Below are 23,117 nucleotides of genomic sequence, written 5' to 3'. Positions count from 1 at the left end.
CAAACTTTTGGGATTCCAATGTTCATTATAATTTCCAGCTCTAATTACCCTTTGTCTAAATCAATCCCATCATCGGCCTGATCTTAGGCATTCACGTGAAAGTACTTCCTCAAATATGTGTAGTGTAATTGGGAATTGCACATGATGAGAGTGAGACCTACCTACGACGTTGTATGTGGGTAGTTCTCGCATGGGAGTGGAGTCCGTGGCTCAATGGCCGGGACGGTGCTCTATGTGTGTTGGAAATCATGCGTCAGTAGTACCTGATCAACTAGATTAGCTTACCTATCTGTGACCAAGAAAATTTTAAGAACATGAAAGCATATATAGATACAGAATATTAATTTGCATGCATTTTCTAGAACAATCATATTGAAATCGCTTGTGATGTATGCACTTAGATTACGAGTCTGACAATAAGGAATATAAGATAATGCTTACAGCTAAAAGAAGATCTAGGAAGAGATATGATTCTGAAAAACAAAGAATGAAACACAAGGAAGAATATCATGTGTGTGGCATCTTTCATGGCATCATCCTCGTTACATAGATACTATAGTATTCAGCATGGATATTGGGAAGATTTCCAAAGTAGTGAAAGCACATTAGATTTTAGAGTTTTTAGTATTCAATGGACTATATATTGAATTCACAATTATAGTTTGGCCAGGCAAATCTTTCAAACCTCTTCGATCTCAAATCTAGGTATAAGCTCTTGATTTGTTCCTGCAAAATCTCCTTAAAAAAAGGCCATAATTCTGCCTCGTGTTTTTTTTTTTTAAGTGTTAAGAGGTACTTTTCACCATAACCAAACAAATCATCCACTCTGTGTTTGCGTGCGTACGTGCATGCGTGAGAGAGAGAGAGAAGAGAGCCTTGCACCATGCAATCATGCAAGGCTCTTTTAACACAACTCTGTAGCTGCGTTGACAAAAGATATTGTAATTTGTATCTCCAATATGAAAACCGAAAACTTTATGTTATTTTTTGAAAGTCTGGCCTGCCTATTTAAGAAGATATCCTGGTTGCTAAGATACATGCCAGCACTTTCTGCTCCATCCTGTCTATTCTCCCCCACGTTTCCTGCATTAAACTCTTCTCATTCAATCAAAAAACTCGATCCCCCATTGCTTTTTATTTTTATTTTTTTCAATTCAAGATCTTTTCAGAGCAGTAACAAAAGGCAAGATGTGGGCATTGTTCATTGGAGCTTTGATAATTATAATCATCACACATTGGGTTTACCGCTGGAGAAATCCCAGATGCGAAGGAAAACTCCCACCAGGTTCTATGGGCTTGCCACTCCTTGGAGAGACGCTTCAGTTCTTTGCTCCAAACACTACTTCTGATATTCCTCCATTCATCAAAGAAAGGATGGATAGGTAAACTTCTTCTAAGTACTGCATTATTCTTCTTGTTGTTGTTGTTCTCCTTCTGCACATAACACATAATTTTACTTTTCCAGGTTTGGGTCTATATTCAGGACAAACTTGGTGGGAAGACCAATTGTGGTATCCACTGACCCGGATCTCAATTACTTTGTCTTCCAACAAGAAGGACAACTGTTTCAAAGCTGGTACCCAGAAACGTTTACAGAGATTTTCGGACGACAGAATGTGGGTTCCTTGCACGGGTTCATGTACAAGTACCTCAAGAACATGGTGCTGAATCTTTTTGGTCCTGAAAGCCTTAAAAAGATGCTCCCTGAGGTTGAACAGGCAGCGAACAGAAGATTACACCAGTGGTCATGTGCGGACACCGTTGAACTAAAAGATGCAACAGCCAGTGTAATTTCAGGCTGACCATTATTATTCTTATTCTTTTCATTAAAGAACCAACAGTTAATAATTTTTCCTTAATTTTCCCAATTCTTGACATTAATAATTTGGTCCTTTGCAGATGATTTTTGATCTGACTGCAAAGAAATTGATAAGTTATGATGCGAATAATTCCTCCGAGAATCTAAGGGAGAACTTCGTTGCATTCATTCAGGGATTGATCTCCTTCCCTTTGAACGTTCCCGGAACGGCTTTTCACAAATGTTTGCAGGTGAACCAAAATCCGCCATAATAGTTAGTGTCATGCATGTCCTGAATTGGTTTCCTCCGACTGCAGAAGCTGCATAGTGAAATACCCCAACTGAGTAAAGATGATTAATTTCCTATGTTTCTTGGTCTTGAGTATTCAAGTTTTTGTCTCAGGGTAGGAAAAGGGCAATGAGGATGCTTAAGAACATGTTACGGGAAAGACGGGCAATGCCCAGGAATCAGCAAAGTGATTTTTTTGATTATGTCCTCGAAGAGCTTCAAAAAGAAGGAACAATTCTCACAGAGGCAATTGCTCTGGATTTGATGTTTGTGCTGCTGTTTGCCAGCTTTGAAACAACTTCCCTCGCTATAACTTTGGCCGTTAAGTTTCTTTCAGAATACCCTCTGGTATTGAGACAACTGACGGTTCGTATAGCAATTCAAATTTCGAAATGGAAGATCATTAAATTGCTTTCACAAACTTTAATGTTACCCCCATCATCTGACACGCTCTAAAACCCTCTCTCTCTCAGGAAGAGCAGGAGGCAATTCTTAACCAGCGGGAAAATGCTGATTCTGGACTTTCCTGGAAAGAATACAAATCAATGACATTTACATTCCAGGTGGTTCAGGAAATTTCAGTTCTTTTCTTACAACATATTGTTCCTATATGTAGCTCTGCACTATGTATTGACAAGTTCGACTTGTAGTTCATAAATGAAACAGTTAGACTGGCAAATATAGTTCCGGGGATCTTCCGAAAAGCATTGAGAGATATACAATTTAAAGGTATGCATTCACATTATACAGGACTACTAGCTATTCATTCACGCAAACAAAAACTGATCGAACATGACATAATATGCAAACATCAATATTGCAGGATATACAATTCCAGCAGGTTGGGCGGTTATGGTGTGTCCCCCAGCTGTACACTTGAACCCAGCAAAATATGAAAACCCTGTTGCTTTCAATCCATGGAGATGGGAGGTGGGTCATATTTTTTAAAGCTTTCAATTGCAATTTGCTGCAAGCAGCCTGCTACTCTAGATGAATAAAGCTTAAATTTGACTTTAGAGACAATTAATCAATCTTCTTATTCCTCAACTTCACTGAAAATTGGTCATATTTTTTAAAGCTTTCAATTGCAATTTGCTGCAAGCAGCCAGCTACTCTAGATGAATAAAGCTTAAATTTGACTTTAGAGACCAATTAATCAATCTTCTTATTCCTCAACTTCACTGAAAATTGGTGGCATATAGGGAGTGGAATTAAATGGCGCATCCAAACATTTCATGGCTTTCGGTGGCGGCATGAGATTCTGTGTCGGAACAGACTTTACTAAGGTGCAAATGGCTGTGTTTCTCCATTGTTTGGTAACAAAGTACAGGTAACTGTCCTAAAACTGCTGTGTGTGTGTGTGTGTGAGAGAGAGAGAGAAAGAGTAACCTATTTTACATCTGAACTTCCAGGTGGAAACCAATCAGAGGAGGAAATATCGTCCGAACTCCTGGCTTGCAATTTCCTGAAGGCTTTCACATTCAGCTTGCAAAGAAGGATGCGAGGAAACAGGAAGAAACAGTAAACAACTCTGCATAATCAAAAGGTAAGTAATGCACAGGCTAGTCATTTGTGTGGCTAGAGACACCATGCTAAAGGTTCCAACGTGGCCTCATATATGTCCATTAAGATCATTGGTCTCAAGCTGGCAGAGGATGTCAGTCAAGAAACAGTCACAGAGTGCAAGTGTGGGGGACAATTATATAGGTCTCTCATACAACAATCATGACGTAGGTTTGCCCAGTAGCACATGCATAGTTTTGTGCTTTTAACTTCTCTCGATGTACAATTGTGGAAGAGGGAAAAAAAAAAGGTGAAAGAATATCAATATACAAGAAACTCATCAGGATGATGATTTACATGTACGAAATAGTGTAAATGCTTCATTGTCGTTCAGTTTTACCAAAAGAAAACCCCCCCTGAAACACGATTTGCATATATTCCATATATATCACCCCAACTTTCCTCCCACCCCCAAATAGAAAAGAAGGAAAAAAAAATCAGAGGAAAAGAAACTGAATAATTAAGGTTCTCCAAAATTTGTGTGAAACGAATTAAAATTTTTATAGATGATACCATTTTTAGCCCCACTATTCTCTCCGCTTTGCATGCTGATATAACTGTGTGTCATTCAGCAGCCCACGTTTGCGCTTGATAAGTTCATCTTGCTTCTCTTCATAATGTCTGCTTGCTTTTAACAATCCTTTCATAGTCTCTCTTTCCTCTTTCCGCTGCTGAATAGTACTTAAATTCTTATTGCGGCTGTGCTTGTGCCTGTCCTTATGAACATGATGCAGATAGTAATTGTAATCAGTCTCTCTGTCGGAGTGGTTATGCCTTCGTTCATTGTAAATGCTTCTTCGCTTATATTGAGCACTGTGCTTATGGTGCCTCGGATGCTCACGATGTTTATGAACATGAATTCGAGGGTTGTCGAGATCAATTTTGTGCCTCCGGATATCCCTGCTGCTACTCTGATTATCGGTCTCGAAATGATCTTCCCACCAGTCGTAAAGAGGATCAAAGAGTCCTTTTTGATGTAAAAGCCATAGTAGAACAAGCACTGCAGCTCAGAGTACAGTGTATTATGTATCACTTTCTTACTCCACGATCAGCTTACTTCTCAGATTGAAAATATAAAAAAGGTTTACCAGTAGGAAAAATTGCCAACACTAGACCAAACATCACTATCCAGCTCATACATATGTACTGAATGTGGCACCTGAAGTCCAAAAATCCAGAGCATTTCCTTCTGCTCGAGAAAAAACATGGAATATTAGTAGGTGAACACACACACACACACATATATATATATATACACATATAGCCATGATTACCGTGTAAGTAACATAACGGTGGCAATTTACAACAGGCAAAATACTTCTTTCCTTTTTTTGGTTGGTACTTTTTTATTTTCCTTTTTAATCTAAAAAAAATTCAAGCTATTGCATAAGAGAGGGCCATTTAAAATACCCACCTCCAAAAATTATTCTTTTCTTTGGAATGGACCTCAAAAAATTTAAAAATTCAGAAGGGAAAATTTCCTTCATCAGGCAAAATGAGAAAATTCTTTAATATTCCGAGAGCAAGAGCAACACTTCTTCCTTTCACATGAAAGATCGATCCTACTACGAATATCACACATTAGACCCATTCTGATGTGAGAGTGTATTGTTCCCACAATACTATCTACCGTTGCAAAATGTGAATCGTTAATTATTTTATTCCAAAGAAACCTTTTCTTAAATTGCTTCCAAATTTAAAAAGATGGGGAAAAACATAGAATTTCTTGCAAACCAATTTTTTTTTAAAAAAAAGGTGCAACTATGCATGCATGCATATGTTTTAATCTCGGCGATTTCATTCGAAAATTCAATTCTAGTGATTCTTATTAACAACTCACATCAATTTACAATATGTTTTGTTACTATTACGATATAAAAATAGCCAACTTCAACGAAAATAATATATGACAAGCAGAATCATGCACATCCACATATCAATTAATAGATTGATCATATAATTATATCGCCATAGTTCAACATAACCCACCAAAGCCTGGAATGTCAAACAACATGCTTTTCAAAATCCTTGAGAATTGAGATTTTCAGCAGCGTAGGTGGGTTTCTAATGCCTTTTTTTCACCATTTAGCTATATCCAGGCCAATTATTATATATTCATAATCAACAATGAGAGACCTTAACAAAGCCTGGAATTTCCAATTAGCCGAGTTTCAAACTAGTTGGGGTTTTCTAAGCATACAACATTTAGTATATCCCCTACTTATAAATATACTTTTTAAACAGAGATACCCCAAAATAAGTAGTAAATTTAAATTTCTATGTTTGTTTTCCTTATACAAACAATACCTGCAAGTTTTTCCTGTGACGAAGTCTACCAAACTTTTCCATAGTTTGTTCCAAAGGCTTACAATGGACTCAAAGAAACCATTTATATCGCTCTTCTGTGGTTGAAAAGGAGTGCTCTGCAAAAAAATAAAAAATAAAAAATAAAAATAATTAGCCACTCTTGAAACCACATATATTGCCACAAAGATTCCAGAAACTAACGGGGAAAAAAAAAATTAACTAAAAATTTAATGTTTTTTTCCCTTCGATAGGATCACGTCATTGGCTAGACCAATCCTGGACAAGTGCAGTCCTTCTATCCCACTATCAGGCTTATTACAAGAGCACACCAGAATCTGGGGGTGGCCCAAAGAGAATTATCGAGTAAGTGGGACTAAAATTTAGCATCTTAATAGACCTTTGGAACACAAAGTAAACACCGTGTACTTAAGGAGCAACTGTAAGTTGTAACTCCACTCACAATCTCAAGTAAAGTTTATATTCTGTCTGCATTTTAGCCTTCTGTGAGACAAAAGTTGGATAGTTTGTTCATCCTAACTCACATGGTCATCCATGGTTCCATAATTACGACTGGTTACAAAACCACACTCAAATGGAAATCAGCAGATTTTTCCCTTGCTTGGTAAGGTAGAATTCGATAGTCTTCTCTAGAAGGGAAGGTATTGTTACGTCCTATGGGGTAGGATTACGATCACTGATAGATTTCGAAAGCAGAAAAGAGAATAAGTGGCCCTTGGCTATCATAAGCTCAAAACTACGACCAAACCTGTGATCCATTGTCAAGAACAGTAGCTGTAGTACTAAATTGGCATTCGGCTCTATCGACTTCATCAAAATTAGAGTCCTTTAGTATTGCTGCATTAAAAGAATATGAATTCTGACCAAGATTTAGTATCTGCTTCCACCTGAACATCCCACTGATACCGTATAATTCTAGCATTTTTCATACCTGAACATGAATATTTTGCAGCTTGATCGGTGGTTGGGTAGAGTTTAAATGATCGATTTGTAATTTCTTTCGGCTTCATAATAAAGAATTGTTCCTGTAACCGTCTAAACTTTCAAAACTGTATCCTCCATGAATAAATAATAATATTGCCGGCGAGAAACTAAAACCATGGATGCAAAATTCTTTGTAAACATGGAAAAAGAAAAAGTACCTCCATGAGAGTGACATCTCTTGAGCAATCAAACTGCAAGGAAAAATCATCACGTGTGTAATCACAGATTGCATTCACTGAGGCCATGGTTACAATAAAGCTAGATAAATCTACAATTATTTTCATGGAATTTTGATTACATCTTTTCAATTTAATTTATATAATTTCTTCAAGCTATGCCATGCTGTATTCCTACTCATCAAGAAATACATATGGTAGCAATTACTATTTTTCTTGTGTAAAATACTCCATCACATTCAAGCACTCTCCGTGAGGCTTCTTTATTTCCCTCCTTGGGACAGAAAACAAGATAAAGACAACAGTGTGTGGATAAACTAGTTCACAAAATTTTCAATTTTATTCTTCTTGTGGTATTTAAATATTAAGCGTTGAAGGAGGTGACTAACAGAGAAAAAAACTAGGTGGAGTCTGTCTATTTGCAGTTTTATGATTAACCAAATTTAAAAACAATTTTAAAAAATGTAATATAACCATTTTTCATTTATAAAGGAATATATAAAATCTTTCGTGTGAGCAGCAACCTGCTGCCAAAAAAAAAAAAAACTATAACCATAAATCCTATGATTCTCAACTTTTAGTACATGAGAACCCCAACAACGGTAAACCATCCTTATATACCAGAATAATGCACTGGATAATCAAAATTAAGGAAAAAAAGCAGCATAAAACAACATTGGTTCTGAAAATACGAAAAAGGCATTTGAAATTTCATGGATACATCCTCTGGTATTTAATCAACCTAATGTCTATCCCAAATTAAAGGCAAATATCAAACCCCCAATCTTTCCTTAACAAGACGCTGCATTCACCAGCATTATCGTTGATGAAATCATTTCAGTTTTATGACAACATGGAGGAAAAGTTCAATAGTGATACCGTTAAGCTATATGATGCTTCCACTTCTCCAGTATTCTTAGTTGTGATTGTAGCCACTCCAAATTGAGTAAGGGCTTCAAATGTTGGTATGCTGACGCTTAAGATTTTTCCAGGACTCCTACACAATGTATGGAAAATATACAACACAATGATATATAATAAATGAAGATTACTGTGTCAAAGAATGAGGTTCTGATAAGATACCAAAATAAAAAAAAAAAGACCACTCAGCATCATTTCAAAACAAATATGGTATCATTTATGACTACAAAAAAAGAAAGCCACAAACAACAAATTAAGCACAAAGACAAAGGCGAATAAATATGTTAGAATCAGGAAGTGTTTGAAGTTATACCCTCATACTAGATAATTTGAAATTGCTTGGAGGTAGATTTTAAGTTCTCTCAAATAATCTTCTTCAAAAATGACTCATCATAACATCTCCAGAGGTCATGAAAAAGTTTTTGAATGTTTTAAACTTAGTATTATATCTTTGTTCAAAATTCAGAAAAACAAAAAGCTCCCATTGAGGTCAGCATTTTGGAAAAATCAAAAGGCATAAGACTAACAGCTCTCGACTGCTAAATTTTCACCTGTTCTTACCAAAATTAAAATTTATTCTTCCCATAAATAAAATACAAAAGTTGCAGTAAACCTTAGTTTCAGTGTTTTTTAAAGGTTCAAAGAATTTAGAAATAACTTCTACTGATTTGTATTTAATCTAAAACTTAAAAACTAATTCTTGGAAACCATAAAGGCAATTGTTATAGATAATAGATATGACCACTGAGGTGTCATGCAATTTAAAACAAGGTCAAGTTCTTGATAAACCAACATCCCATGCAGGCAAGATTCAATTAAACAAATATTGAACGTATCCATGAAGAGCATTTTTTCATATTATTACTTCCACTTGTAGTAGGAATGGACATAACAAAATAATATTAACCTTTGGTAAACATATTCTATGTCATCAGCACTCAGCTCTATCAAGAGATTTGTATTGAGAACTTCAGTGACTCCTATGGAGAATGAATGAGTCCCTGCATCCTGCAGAAAAATCAAAATGATAAATAGAAGGAAATAATTGAAGTTCTTGGAAATGTGAGTCAGAAATTACTGAAACATAACTGGATGCTGGTTTATCCTTTCAAACCTGCCTTCAACACCATATAGTGGCAACTGATTCCTCTTAATTCGGTTCTGGTCAGCCTGCCAGAGACAAGAAAATTTATCCTCCAGTGTAAGAAAACTACAAGGTGATCAAATATGGCTAACACGAGGACCATAAATTAAAGAAGGTGCTACTGCCATTTGACTAACCTCTTGGAAATTCCACAACTGGTTATGCAAGCAACTCAAAAATGGTGAAGCGCAAAAGTTTGGCTGTCCATTAAATGCCTCATAACTGACCCCAATTTTGTTACATTCAAGGCCATCTAAGGTAAATCTCAGCCTCTCAAGCAACATCCACATAGAAAAATTCCTCCCTAAATTCTGTGGTTGGTCAGAGCCACCCTTCCACAACAGAAAGAAGCTTTCAGCAATATATAAAAATTTGAACGACCATTTCACTCCTCAGTCAATTAACATTCAATAATCAACAACTGACGATAAATGAGTGCCATATCTGCAAGCAAGAGACATGACAAAAAGAAGTGCCATAGCCGCTAAAATTGGTCAACCATAGAATGTATTCCACACTTGGTACCTGGAATAAGTATTTAAGCTCAAATGTTTTTTATTTTCTTTTTTATAAGTAGTTAGCTCAAATGTTCAAAGAGGCATAACAAAAAGGAAGTATTATAGGCATTAATATACTGTTGGTCTACTTAGAAAGCTAACTGCAACAATTTCTTTGTACGCAATACCATAAAGAGAATAAAACACAACTAGGAGGATGAAAAAGAATGTCTTGTCAACATTTTGTTTCTAGCACTGAAAACCATGGATATTAATCATAGGTATATCTTTGAAGTATACCTGCCTGGGTATGACGAGGTAGAAGTCTTCAAATGACGGTATATTTGTATATCCGCCAAAATCACCAATAAGATTAACCCTTAGGAAATCATTGGATGATACTGTTCTGTTTTCAGGACCCACAACCACTTCCTGTTAGCAAAAGAAGGCCAACAAAGTATCAGTGGACAAATTTAATATTATGGAATTTTTGTTTCAACAGAACAAAATAAGAAAATAGTAAACTGAAGATTCTAAATTACATGACTCAACAATTATTCATTGATGATGTGATTACTTCAAAAACACAACTAAATGGTTCTCTATGGGAGATATATCTGGGTCCAACACAGCAAAATAGAAACACAGAATCAGAAAGATAAAACTATAACCAATGAAGCCAGTGAAAGCTGCACATAATTCTCTTTTTGGAAGCTAAAACCAATACTCCAATAGATCAAGCAACCAGATCAAGAGTTCTACAAAATCTACCGCCTATACAAGGAGACGGAGAATAACATGCAGAAGCTTTAGTTTCTTTAACAGCCAAATTCAGTGCACGTAGTTGACTTCAGCGGCATTTTCTTAAATTTATTAGCAAGTCCTGCTTAGATTTCTTTTCAAGTTTATTTCTATACTTTGTTGTTATTTCTTCCTCTATTTCTACAAAGTACAATTTTCCATTCCTTTCCTCGAATCTTTAATATATAAAAAAGTTGAGATCCTCATCTTCCCTCCCATTCACTAAAACCTGCAACTTCATTATCCTGGAAATTCTCCAATTAATTTAGCATGTAGTCTCACCAAGGTAGTGTCAGATCTAGGAAAAGATATCCCACCAAACAAGGAAAATGCAATTATTTCAACATCCTGGCATTTTTTCCAACGTTTGAATCAGATCGTGTGGTATGAAGTCCATGGCTGAAAATGAGCACAAAAGATCAGATGATGTATCTTCTTTACATGTAATGGGAGAGGGGAGTCAATATTCATCAAGCAATCGTTAAGTAATCATCTCACAAGTATCCATCACGTGTGTTTAAATTATCCATACATGTCATGAATAATTAATTAAGCAGAAAAGATAAGTTGTTTTGCCATCCACTCAAGAATCATTGAACATTCATTATCTACCAATTATCTCTCTCCATGTAAGTTAGCCATATATATCCATGCTTTGTTATACCAAAGATGCAGTAGACGTGCTTGTTAACAGTGTAATGTACAAGGATTTTAAGGAAAGAAAACATACCGAAATTTTAGATCCAGTCTTGACCTGAATACGAACACTGAATCCCAATGATCTCTGTCCAATGCCAAACACATGGAACCTAAGTAGATAAAAGTGTCTATTAATTATGGCATGATGTAAAATGATTTTTAACATGTAAGAAAACGACATAAACAGTATCTTGAGTCTTGACAATGCAGATTTTCATATAAATTGAACCTTTCGATCTGTGGTCCAGGGGAAAGTAATGATAATTATGAGAAGATTAGACAATACTGGACTCAATATGATCTCAATTGTGAGCTTCTTCATAGAATATGTTAATTTAGTATTTAATTTGATAGATCATATACCAAAAAAAAGTATCATCATATTTGGTAACTTATTGATATATGAAAATTGAAATTTGTAACTTAAAAACTACTCTAAGAAGATGTAACATGTAAAATTTTTTAATAAATAATTAAATGACAGAACACATATAGCAATCATTTTCTAGTAAATATTGCCAGAACAATCATATAACAACTAAAACAGGATTATAAAAAAATGGATCAACATAAACAATAAAATATGGCATCCACGAAACATTCATAGACTGAATATCAGATTGTCGATCTGCATAGCAAAACATAATCAAGACAAAAAGAGGTAACACAATGGTCATACCAATCGCTTGGAAATCGGAGACAATGTGCAGTGTTGGCCTTTCCTTTCATCAACTTGTCAACTAAAAGAAAAAATTTAATAATCAACTACCAAAAAACAGTAAGACGTATCCTGCACAGGGAATTGAATAATGATCCACAATACAGAACCACTTACAAAAGTTTCCACATGATGAAGGCATCCGCCGCTGTGGCCCACAGGGACAACATGTTGGCTAAGCACAAAGGACACAAAGACGAGAAAGGAATTAAGTACATAATGGTTGAAATTTTTTAGAAACATGAGTAAAATTGGTATAATCAAGTTTCAATGTGGTAAATGAATGTCCAAACATAACGTACATTATGGTTTTCACTTAGAATGATTCTAATTCTAAGCTGCAACATGACATATACAGCTCGTGTCACATAATCCAATTCATCAAGATAATATTTGAATCAAAATGAAGTATGTGAGGTCTGACTATGTTTATTTCAATCATTTATATTCTAAGTTTCAAACTGCCAAAGATATTGTAATAATTTGTTTGTGCTAAATTGCTAATTAGTAATTAGGAGATCATATAAACAGCTATAACAAGTATTATTGGTACTATAAAGAAAAAAAAGTATTATTGGTACTATAAATAAAATGACAGGGCCAAAATTAGATCCAAAATGGTCGAGATGCACCTGGGTATGCTCAATAAAGTGACCTTTTTCATCTTTTAACCTACAAAACAGACACAAATCCAGTCAACTCGCTTTCTGTGAATTTGTGAAGCAACTCATAGATTTGTGCAAAAGTTTTCTTCACCAGAAAATATATTAATTCAACCTTTTCAGTGAACATACGATAGGGTTAAGAGAAAACGAAGAAAAGTTAAAAATAAAAACAGGCTACATAGTTATTCCTGAATCAAACGTCACTGGCACGTTGCTAGAGTATTATTTATAAGGGGAATCCTAGGCATTGATTATGTGCAAAATATATAGAAGCCAACCACTTTAGATCAATCATTCTACAATCTCTCTTTCCACTCTCTTCTTTGGGTGCCTTGGTTCAAGTCTTGGCAAGCCCCATTCTTGTTGTGACCCTGATAGAATTATTGACCTCCCTGTAGCCATCAATGCCACAAACAAATTCCGTTTCACCAGTAAGATGGGACTAAATCGAGTTTGATATCACCATTAAATAGAGATTAAAACATATCTTATGGATATCGAATCATCAGAACGTTTATCAAATATGTAGATCCTGTGGTTAAGTGTCTAAGGACCTTTTTTTGTCATGTTATTAAACTGCTGAGAGAGACAGCAGTAATCTAATCTGATGCAAAATTTTTAAAACAAATTGTTGAGGGAAATTGACATTTGGCAGAAGGTTTGTTGTAAGGTGATGTATAAGCAGAGTTTCTATGTGCAACATTGTAAAACCACTTGACAGGGATGTCAAGAAATTACAAACAATCATTAATATTCAGAGCAAACTAAATATGACAAGATGTACCTTTCCCTTTTTCTTCTCTCTCCCAATTAATAAGTTGTATGCATCCAACAAGTTAGAACTTACAAGCTCACTCTCAACCCTGTTATTGCACGGGGGAGGATGCATCATTTAAGCTAGAGCTTATTGGCTTCTCTTACCATTATATGCAACTAGATATATTTAAATGTGCCACCCAAATATCTAACAATAATTTTCCTTGTATCACTGTTTCCTACAGTAAGCAAAAACTATCAAAATCAAAAGTCTAGAAGTATAAACATAGGAATGGCACCATTATTATTTGAACCAACAAGTTTTTCACCATTGTTAAAATCCAGATATTGAGAAATCATATCAAGAATGGAAATTTTAAATTGAAAAAAGTCCCCGGGGGGTGGGGCACTTAAAGATTGCTTGCCTCTCACACATCTTCACAACTTTTGCATCAGCATCTGGCTCGCATTTGCGTGTCTTAACATATAACTCCTGGGGTTTATAGGGAACATCCTGGAAAAAATGTTGAGCTTGGAAATTTCATCAAAATTTATTAATTGGATGTAATAAGTAGAGACTTTACTTGACCCGATCATCTAGGATCTATGAAAGTCTAAACTAGAGATAAACATATCTCCTAACAATTCCTCTGCCTATCAGCCTCACATGGAAAAAATTTTGCAATGAACATTCTGTTTATTCCTGCCACAGTAAGATTAAAAATTTTCACTCTTTACAAAATAAACACTTCTCTTGAATTAGAAGAAATAGAATAAACACTCAGAATATCATGAATTAGTTCTTATCATATAAATGGGAATGTTCTCTAGAACAGTAAATATATGATCCCACAGCAACCCACAAAATAAATAAATAAAATAGTCCCCTACCCGTATATATGTTAGCTGATACATAGCGTATGCAGCAGATTTGTTGACAGTTAGCACTGGTGGTATTCGCAGAGTCTGCATCTTGTTAGTTGAGTTCTCCTCCACCTCCACAACTTCTGCAACAATTGAGGCCTCACCCCCGCTCTGCATAATCAAAACACAAATTGCGTGGCATTTAAAAATACTATGCGGGCAATGCCATCTAAAATAACTTGTACTAAATTTTAAGTCTATACAGGCTGTCATTGCTCAGCACCCGTCTCCTTTCAATTCACAACTATTGACCACTATTCTCCTATTTTATGTCACAAGTACTGTTGACATATATCTACAAAGTAAACAGAGATGCTGATCAAAATCTGTGAATGTTCCAAATTAAATCCAACGGAGTTCTAAAATCGTGAACATTGTTCTTAATTGAACAGTTCAGCTCTCGTCACATTTACATTTATCTCCAAAAGGATTCTTAATTTTTCCTTAATGCCTTGTGTTTCATTTAGTTGCATGCTGAGGTATTGAGTTACCCTTTAAAAACTAAAAATCCTAACTCTTTCTTCTCATTCATCAGTTAAAATTGGCCCTTTTCCATTAACTTTCAAAAGTACCTTGCTACAATCTTAGAAGATTAATACTATTAGGAATCGACGACAGACGTAACTATTCAATTGCATTAAATGAGACCTTCACTTTTTTTCGTCAATTTCACAAACACCATTGCTACATTCCTTCGTCATTTTCGTGATTTTATCACCAGAGAAGATACTGGAACTGGAATATCCAAATTTTAACCAATTACAAATACAGCTTTTCAAAAAAGTCCACTCTCAAGTCAGAGACACACAGAAGATACAAAATGTTAAGTTGCAAAATAGAAAAATAAGAAGAATTACGGAGCCACTTGGGACCGCCATATTCAGGACGATCTTCTTGGTGCAGTTGAGATTATCGGAGTCCGAACTCTTCTCGCACTTCTCGAGCTTCGATTTCGAAAGGATCTGGACTCCGGCGACACTACGAGAGCCAAGAAAACTGAGAAACAATACGAGAAACAAGATCGTATGCTCCATCTCTTGGGGTTTCGGTTATGGATATCGTTAGATTCAGTGAGTCTGAAACTAAGCGCGTAAGAGTTAACAGTGTAACTCGAAAAGGGAGGGAACTGGTTTTGAAACTGTCAAATAACGGTTTTCTTTTTATTTTTCTTTTTCTTTTTATTTTTATTTTTCAAAAAATATGTCGAAAATATGAATTGCGGATTTTACGATGTGAGCCTGAGCCAGCAGTTGGCAAAAAAGTGCCCAAGCAGTACAACATTGTTGGACATGCCATGGGTTGGTAAGGATGTAACGATTGGATTTGGCTCGGATCTCACTCAGAAATTAAGAAGACGAGTGCTATAGCCATAAATATATTATATAAAAATAATCTCATAAATTAATATAATTTTATATAATTTATTAGATTTATTTTTTTAATAAAAATAATTTAATAATCTGACAAATCAAATCAAGTCACTTTAATTTATAAGATTACTTTCGTATAATTTTTTTATAGATAAAATATTTTTTAAAATACTTTTTTTTTTTGAAAGGTGTATACATGTCTCTTTGTCAAAAAAGAAAATTAGAAAAGAAAAATAAAAAAATACATGTCTCCAAACAGACTATGAGGAATATATAATGTCTCACATTTAACAAATTCAAATTTAATAGAAATTGGAGTCAAACTTTGCTTGTAATTATAAATATTTCTAGAAAATTTATATATATAAGTATGTGTTAATAATACACTTAGTACAATACTTACATGGCATAATTTAATTTGGGATATAAGTTTTAAAATTTGAATCTGGCAAATCAAATCTTACTATTTATGTGATATATATGGTGCACGCTATACACTGATTTAAAAATAGAATAATTCTTTTTAAAAATTTTGATTTCGATTCTATAATTACAATTTTGAAATAAGTAAATAAATCAATCTTATAGTATTTTTTGTTATTTATATGAATATTTTAGCAGCTCTAAATATCACATGAGCATTTTATTGGCTCGCAAGTGTAAAAGTAAATTCGACACTGTTATGTTTGAGTGTCAAATCTATCTCAACCTGTATCAAAATAAACATTGATGGAACTTACTATTTTTTTAAATTTTCATAAAAAGTTAAACATATGATTTCAATCTACTTCGTACTAGGGGTGTGCAGAATTCCGAGAATTCCGACTCCGTCCGACCTCCGCTCCGATGCCGACTCCAACGGAGTCGGAGTTGTCGGAATTCGGAGCTACTCCGAATAATTATTCGGAGTCGGAGTCGGAGTCGGAGCTCGAAGGAGCTCCGACTCCGACTCCGAATTTTTTTTTTAAACCTAGCTCCAAAACGACGTCGTTTTGAAGCTGGGTTTTAAAAAAAAAAAAATTGAATGACACCGTTCCACTTAATATGGAACGGCACCGTTCCACTTAATATGGAACGGCGTCGTTCCATATTTCCAAGTTGAAGGGGCTTCTTCTTCACGTCAAGCGTCCTCTTCCTTTTCACTTCTTCTTCTTCCTTCTTCCTTCTTCACTTCTTCTTCCTCCTTCACTTCTCTCTCGCGTCTCCCGTCCCAGTGACTGAACCAGTGAACCAGTGAAGTTCAGAACACCGTTCGTCGTTGCTCCTCCCTGCCGCCGTCCCTCTGTTCAGCTTCCAGCCTTCCAGCCTTCCACCTACGGTGAGCCCTAAATTTAATTCAAGCACGTCTCTTATGAATTGAAACCAGTAGTTGTGATTCTTGTGTATTGAATATTCAATATAGTCCCCAACACGGCGCTCAAAAACATGAATTTTACATTGTTTTGAAGACTTGCGCTCGAGCGATGTGTCGAGCGCAAGTCGAGCGCACGTTGTTTTGAACATTGGCTCGAGCGATATGTCGAGCGGAAGTCAAGCGAACCTCTCTGGAAGAGTTCTGCTCGAGCGCTACGTCGAGCGCTCATCGAGCGAACCTCTCTGGAAGGGTTCTGCTCGAGCGCTACGTCGAGCGCTCATCGAGCGAAACTCTCTGTATGGATTCTGCTCGAGCTCGACGTCGAGCGCAGGTCGAGCGAACCTCTCTGGAAGGGTTCTGCTCGAGCGCTACGTCGAGCGCTCATCGAGCGAAACTCTCTGTATGGATTCTGCTCGAGCTCGACGTCGAGCGCAGGTCGAGCGATCCTCTCTGTATGGATTCTGCTCGAGCGCCACGTCGAGCGCAGTCGAGCGAACCTCTCTGTATGAGTTCTGCTCGAGCGCCACTTCGAGCGCACATCGAGCGAACCTTTCTGGATGGGTTCTGCTCGAGCGCTATGTCGAGCGCACGTCGAGCGAACCTCTCTGTATGGCTCTTGCTCGAGCGCACGTCGAGCGCACGTCGAGCGAACCCATCTGGATGGGTTCGTCTGAGTCAAGCGCACATCAACCGAACCTCAATGTAATAATACATCGATACATGTATTATTATGATACAATAATACATGTCCTATTGTATAATACAATAGCCTAGTTTATTTTTAAACTAATTTTTTGCTTCTAATTTAATTTTTTCAGCTTCATTGATTGTGATATGGATCCTAGACATAGTGGAGATGATCGTCCACAAGGGGATGTAGCGGATGCCAATGCTACAACTCCTACACCGGTGGGTACTTCCACCCCTAGAGCCACATCTAGGGCAGCTACATCTAGAGCAGCTACATCTTGTGCGAGTAGTCGACTCCCACTCCCAGTTGATATAGAGGATGAAGATATGTTCAACGAGGAGGAGGAGATGCCCATTGAGCAAGATCAACCACCACGACCTTCTAAAAAGAGGTCGTGGACATGGGAGCATTTCACCAAAATACCTGGTGAAATTGCGAACCCAGTGGCAAGATGTCATTATTGTGGATCACTTTGTGGATGCCATTCGAAGAAGCAAGGTACCAGTGTGTTGATAGCACATCTAAATAGTTGCCAACGATATAAGATAGCGAAGGGATTGCAAGCCACTAATCAGACCAACCTCAGTTACCAAACTTCTACAGCCACTGATGGTACACAGACTAAGAAATTGGTCATCCCTCAATACAGTGAGAAGATGTTGAGGGACATGCTTGCAGAGATGATAATTACTGATGAGATGCCATTTACCACAGTCGAGAAAAGAGGCTTTCGAAAGTTTCTAAATTTTGTTGAGCCACGATTTCCCATTCCATCACGGTATACAGTGATGCGAGATTGTATGAAGAGGCATGCGAAGGACAAGGAGGAGATGAGGAAGATGTTTATTACCACTGGCCAAAGAGTGTCTTTTACGACTGACACATGGACTTCCATACAGAACGTCTGCTACATGTGTATCACGGCACACTACATTGACAGTGAGTGGATTTTGCATAAAAAAATTATTGGTTTTAAAGAAATTGTGGATCATAAAGGTGCATCCATTGGGGCGAAGATGGATGATTGTTTAAAGGACTGGGGAATTCGAAAAGTGCTGTGTATTACAGTTGACAATGCCAGTGCGAATGAAACAGCAATTGATTGGTTTAAGCGGAACACGACGGTGAGAGATGATGTCATTCGGGCCCACGAGTTTATTCACGTTCGATGCTGTGCTCATATCATTAACCTCATAGTTGTTGAGGGATTAAAAGAGGTTCATGATTCCATAACCCGAGTCCGCAACATTGTACGATATGTGAGGGGTTCCCCTCAAAGGCTTGCCAAGTTTAAGGCAATAGCAGAAGATTTGAAGATTGAATGTTCTAGTATGCTGTGCTTGGACGTTCCGACTCGATGGAATTCTACATACATGATGTTGGATGTGGCACAGAAGTACCAAAAAGCATTCGAGCGGATGGAGGTCGAGGATGGGGGCCTGAGGTATGCTTTGTTGGAGCCAGCAGGACAGGGGCTCGGTGCGCCAGACGCACATGATTGGACCAGTGTGAGTTATTTTGTTGAATTTTTAAGAACTTTTTATGAGATAACCATGCGACTATCTGGATCCAAATATACGACTGCGAACTCATTTTTCAGTGAGCTCTCAGAGCTTCACTTCCAGTTGGAAAATAGTTGTACTGACTCTGCTGGATTGTTATCTAATATGGCTACGAGGATGAAGATCAAATATGATAAATATTGGAGGAATATTGAGAAGATAAATAGATTGCTATTTGTGGCTGTGATCCTTGACCCTCGAGTTAAGTTGGCCGTTCTAGAATTTTGGGTAAATTCCGTCCTCGGGGCAGTGAAGGCTGGAGAGTTTATTAGATTGCTAAAAAGTGATGTTGATGACTTATATCATCACTACAGTACTAGTGCTCAGCCTTCATCCGCAGTTGGTAGCTCCTCACATTCGAGGCCGACAGGATCGACAGTTCCCTCAGGTGATACTGACCCATCTGTAGGGGTTAGAGGCAATCGTGCCATACGGCAGTATCATCAACTCATGTCAACAAGGAATATTATGCATTGTACATCTGAGGTTGAACGATATTTTATGGAAGCTGTCGAGGCACCTAGTGATGTATTTCAGTTATTAACTTGGTGGAAAGTTAATTCCACCAAGTATCCAGTCCTTTCCCGTGTGGCCCGAGATGTGCTAGCCATTCCTGTCACTACGGTTGCCTCAGAGTCGGCATTTAGCACTGGAGGTCGCGTGTTGGATGCTTATCGGAGTTCATTGTCACCGTCAACCGTGGAGGCCCTCGTTTGCACACAGAATTGGATAAGTGAAACGCCCATTGGACTAGATACCGTTGGCGTTGATGCCGAGAGCTATAGGCTTGAATCAGGTAAGTTTATATGCTTTTTAATGATGATTTAATTATTTTTAATGTTTCTAACTTCTACTTTTTATGATTTTATAGATCTAATTGTGAACCCTAACATAATTACCGATGATTGAGAGTTTGGAACGGACGCTACTTGAGAGTTGTGATGGAGTTGAGAGAACCTCATTTCTTGGTAAGAATCAAATTATTCTTTTACCGTATATAATTTTTTAATATCAATTTTTTTTCATCTATTGATTGCTATTTTCTATCTTCATTTCAGGCGTGACCAATGGAACATTGGGGTTTGAGTGAAACCCGTGTTTAATTTTTATGTAATTATATTTCAAGACTGAGTCATATTGTTATTACGTTATAAATGAGACTGTTATAACTTATGGCTGCATCATACATGTTATTTACTTTTTAAACTATTTATATAGTTATATTTATGTACTTATATCCCGAGCAAATACGTGGGATAAGTACTCTTTATTCTATAATTTCTATTAGTACTTATCCATCATCTCTCAAAAGTTTATAATTTATTATCCAACTGAAATTAATCGAATTATACAAATTCGTACCATCATTCTTTTCTATAAAATTTTAAATTTGTGTAATTTTCAACTCATGAGTCATGAGCACTTTTAATGCTAAATTTCAGGCGGACATAAAACAAATTAAAGATATAATCAAAATTCAGTAACAAAATCAGAACGAATATTTAAATTATTGAAAACTCTTGAATAAACTAAATATTTGTAGATGGTTAACTTTTAAAAAAATATATATATGTTGCCCACTATCTGAAACGAAATTGAACAACAAAATTTAAATAATAATAATAAAAAAAAATTCTGAAATTGAGTTCGGAGTCGGAGCTCCGACCTCCGTTCGGAACTCCCTCCGAACTCCAGTCGGAGATCCGATCGGAGGTCGGAGCTCCGACCTCCGATCGGAATCGGACTCTGACTACGTTCGGAGTCGGAGTCGGAGGGGAGTTTTGGCTCCGAATCCGGTCGGAGTCGGAGGTCGGAAATGACAACTCCGACTCCGTCGGAGTCGGAGCCCACCCCTACTTCGTACATTTAAACACATATCTCAATCTACTTTATACATTCAAACACATCTCAATTATGAGACTCACAAAATATTATTATTCATAAATCAATTCAAATTATATGTGATCACCTCCTCATCTAAATCCAACCTAATTGAAATTGAGATGGGCTCATAAGGGGCCTCACCAGGCACCCTTTGCATATATTGGCAGAAGTAATGATAAATACAAGTTTTAAATAGACAAGTTTTATACAAGATTTTATAAAATAATAGGTTTCACTAATAAATAATAATTTTTTTACATTTTTTTAAGGTGGAGTCTACTTTTTTACAAAGGTTTGTATAAGATTTGTCTATTTGAGACTTGTTCAAATTATTTTTTTATTGACAGCCAAATTTCATAACTTTATTAAGTTTTAAGAAATGTTATTTTAATTTATCTAAAATGAGAAATGTTATTTTAATTTAGGATTTTATTATTTTTATTGATATGTCACCGATCAAGATCTCAAATCTAAAATAATATAAGTTTTTTTAAAAAAAAAAGTCAAATCGATATTGATTATCTTGATAATATATCACTAATGGCGTGAAGTTTTGTAGAGTAGCTACCTAATATCCATCTTCCAAAGAGAGTGCCCACAAATCTATTGGTCCAACCGCAACGGGCGATTCCCATTCGTATTGACCTTAGCGCCACGTTGGCAAGTTGCAGAATAATTTGATACAGTTGAATACAAGCAACCTAAAACCAGTACACTTGCCATTTTGCAAAATTCAAATCATAGTAGCTTAAGGGAATCGTGCAAGAGCAATTGATATTAAAATAAAGAATAATGTTATTTATAATCTTAACTTTTATCATCCTTTTATTATCTTATGATATAGTATTAGGTAATTATAAATTATTTATTACATTTCACTTATAAACCTATAATTTAATGTCACATCATGAAATAATGAGAGAATGATGAAAGTTGAGATGCTGAATAAATTTTTTCTAAAATAAAAGTAATATTAGAAATAAGTGCATAAGCCTTATACAAACATAAAACAGAAATGATATCATTTGTCATCATAGAGTGCGTAAATAACGTGTATTTTATTTTTTAAAAAAAAATAAGAATAAATATAAGACTTACATAAAAAAAAATTAATATTTTAATAATAAATATCATTTTTTTAAAATTAAATATGCAACGCTTACACAACTCATAATTGTATCTAATATTATTAAAAAAAACTTCGCTTTTGAATAGAGGCCACTTTTTTCATACTTTTCACATTAAAGTCCACTTTTTTATAAAAAATATTTCAAAAAACTTAAAAATTTATGAAAAATAATATTTATAGTCGTGAAATCTGCAAGTGCAATATAATCTTTTTAAAAAATTAAATAATATAAAACTCACGTTAAAAAATTAATTTTATAATAATAAATTTCATTTTTTTTAAATAATTATATAGTATTTACATTCTCTGTAATTATATATAATATTACGCTACATATATTATTGTATATATCATTATTGTTGAAGCAAAATAAATGCGACAAAAATAAGAAAGGGGTGAGTTTGGATTACAAACTCATCTCAACTCATCTCAACTCATCATTACAACTTTTTCAAATTCCAATATAAAATATAATAAACAATTTAACTTTTTCAAATTCTAAAATAATAATAATATTAAAAAATAATATTCTAACAATATTTTATCATCTCAATTCAACTCAACTCAACTCACTTCAACATCCAAACACAACCTTAAGATTCTTCACGTAAATTTACCGAAACAAAACCGGGCAAAGAACTCCAGTTTCATCGACCAATAGCGAACTCTCCTCTTAAATTGTCTGGATGCCTCGGATCTCAAATTTTGGCCACCGCTTCCCCAAACACAACAGCTGTCCGTACCAGAAAGCATCCCAGGCCGGCCACTGAAACGTGGCAATCACTCGTTAGTGCCACGCTTTCGTATACAAAAATTTTTAACACAGAGCCGCGGATACCATTCTCTATCGATAATAGTTATAGGAAA

The 23,117-nt window shown here is 35.9% G+C and overlaps 2 protein-coding genes across 3 annotated transcripts; one reads left to right on the top strand and one right to left on the bottom strand.

The window, feature by feature from the left end:
• Positions 1-1,172: 1,172 nt before the first annotated feature.
• Positions 1,173-4,450, top strand: LOC108984409 (cytochrome P450 87A3). 2 transcript variants are annotated; one of them, XM_018956357.2, is made up of 10 exons: positions 1,173-1,382; positions 1,466-1,787; positions 1,900-2,049; positions 2,202-2,453; positions 2,561-2,650; positions 2,738-2,816; positions 2,911-3,017; positions 3,290-3,417; positions 3,500-3,633; positions 4,385-4,450. In XM_018956357.2, the coding sequence occupies exons 1-9, from the start codon at positions 1,189-1,191 to the stop codon at positions 3,624-3,626; spliced, it is 1,449 nt and encodes a 482-aa protein (XP_018811902.1). In that variant the 5' UTR covers positions 1,173-1,188; the 3' UTR covers positions 3,627-3,633; positions 4,385-4,450. The 2 variants fall into 2 exon arrangements, with proteins under 2 accessions (XP_018811902.1, XP_018811900.1); XM_018956355.2 differs by lacking the exon at positions 4,385-4,450 and having other exon boundaries at positions 3,500-3,931.
• LOC108984410 (protein HAPLESS 2) lies at positions 4,085-15,351 on the bottom strand. Its single transcript, XM_018956358.1, has 18 exons — positions 15,118-15,351; positions 14,228-14,371; positions 13,762-13,850; positions 12,548-12,587; positions 12,033-12,090; positions 11,877-11,937; positions 11,229-11,307; positions 9,998-10,129; positions 9,338-9,532; positions 9,146-9,226; positions 8,964-9,064; positions 8,015-8,132; positions 7,118-7,150; positions 6,907-7,000; positions 6,724-6,812; positions 5,958-6,073; positions 4,739-4,839; positions 4,085-4,650 (listed from the first exon to the last, which is right to left on the bottom strand). The coding sequence occupies exons 1-18, from the start codon at positions 15,292-15,294 to the stop codon at positions 4,178-4,180; spliced, it is 2,181 nt and encodes a 726-aa protein (XP_018811903.1). The 5' UTR covers positions 15,295-15,351; the 3' UTR covers positions 4,085-4,177.
• Positions 15,352-23,117: the final 7,766 nt, after the last annotated feature.

The sequence above is a fragment of the Juglans regia genome, chromosome 2, assembly GCF_001411555.2.
Source record: "Juglans regia cultivar Chandler chromosome 2, Walnut 2.0, whole genome shotgun sequence".
NCBI classification, from domain to species: Eukaryota; Viridiplantae; Streptophyta; class Magnoliopsida; order Fagales; family Juglandaceae; genus Juglans; species Juglans regia.
The sequence above is the reverse complement of the archived record's forward strand: the minus strand, read 5'-3'. Positions and strand labels throughout refer to the sequence as shown.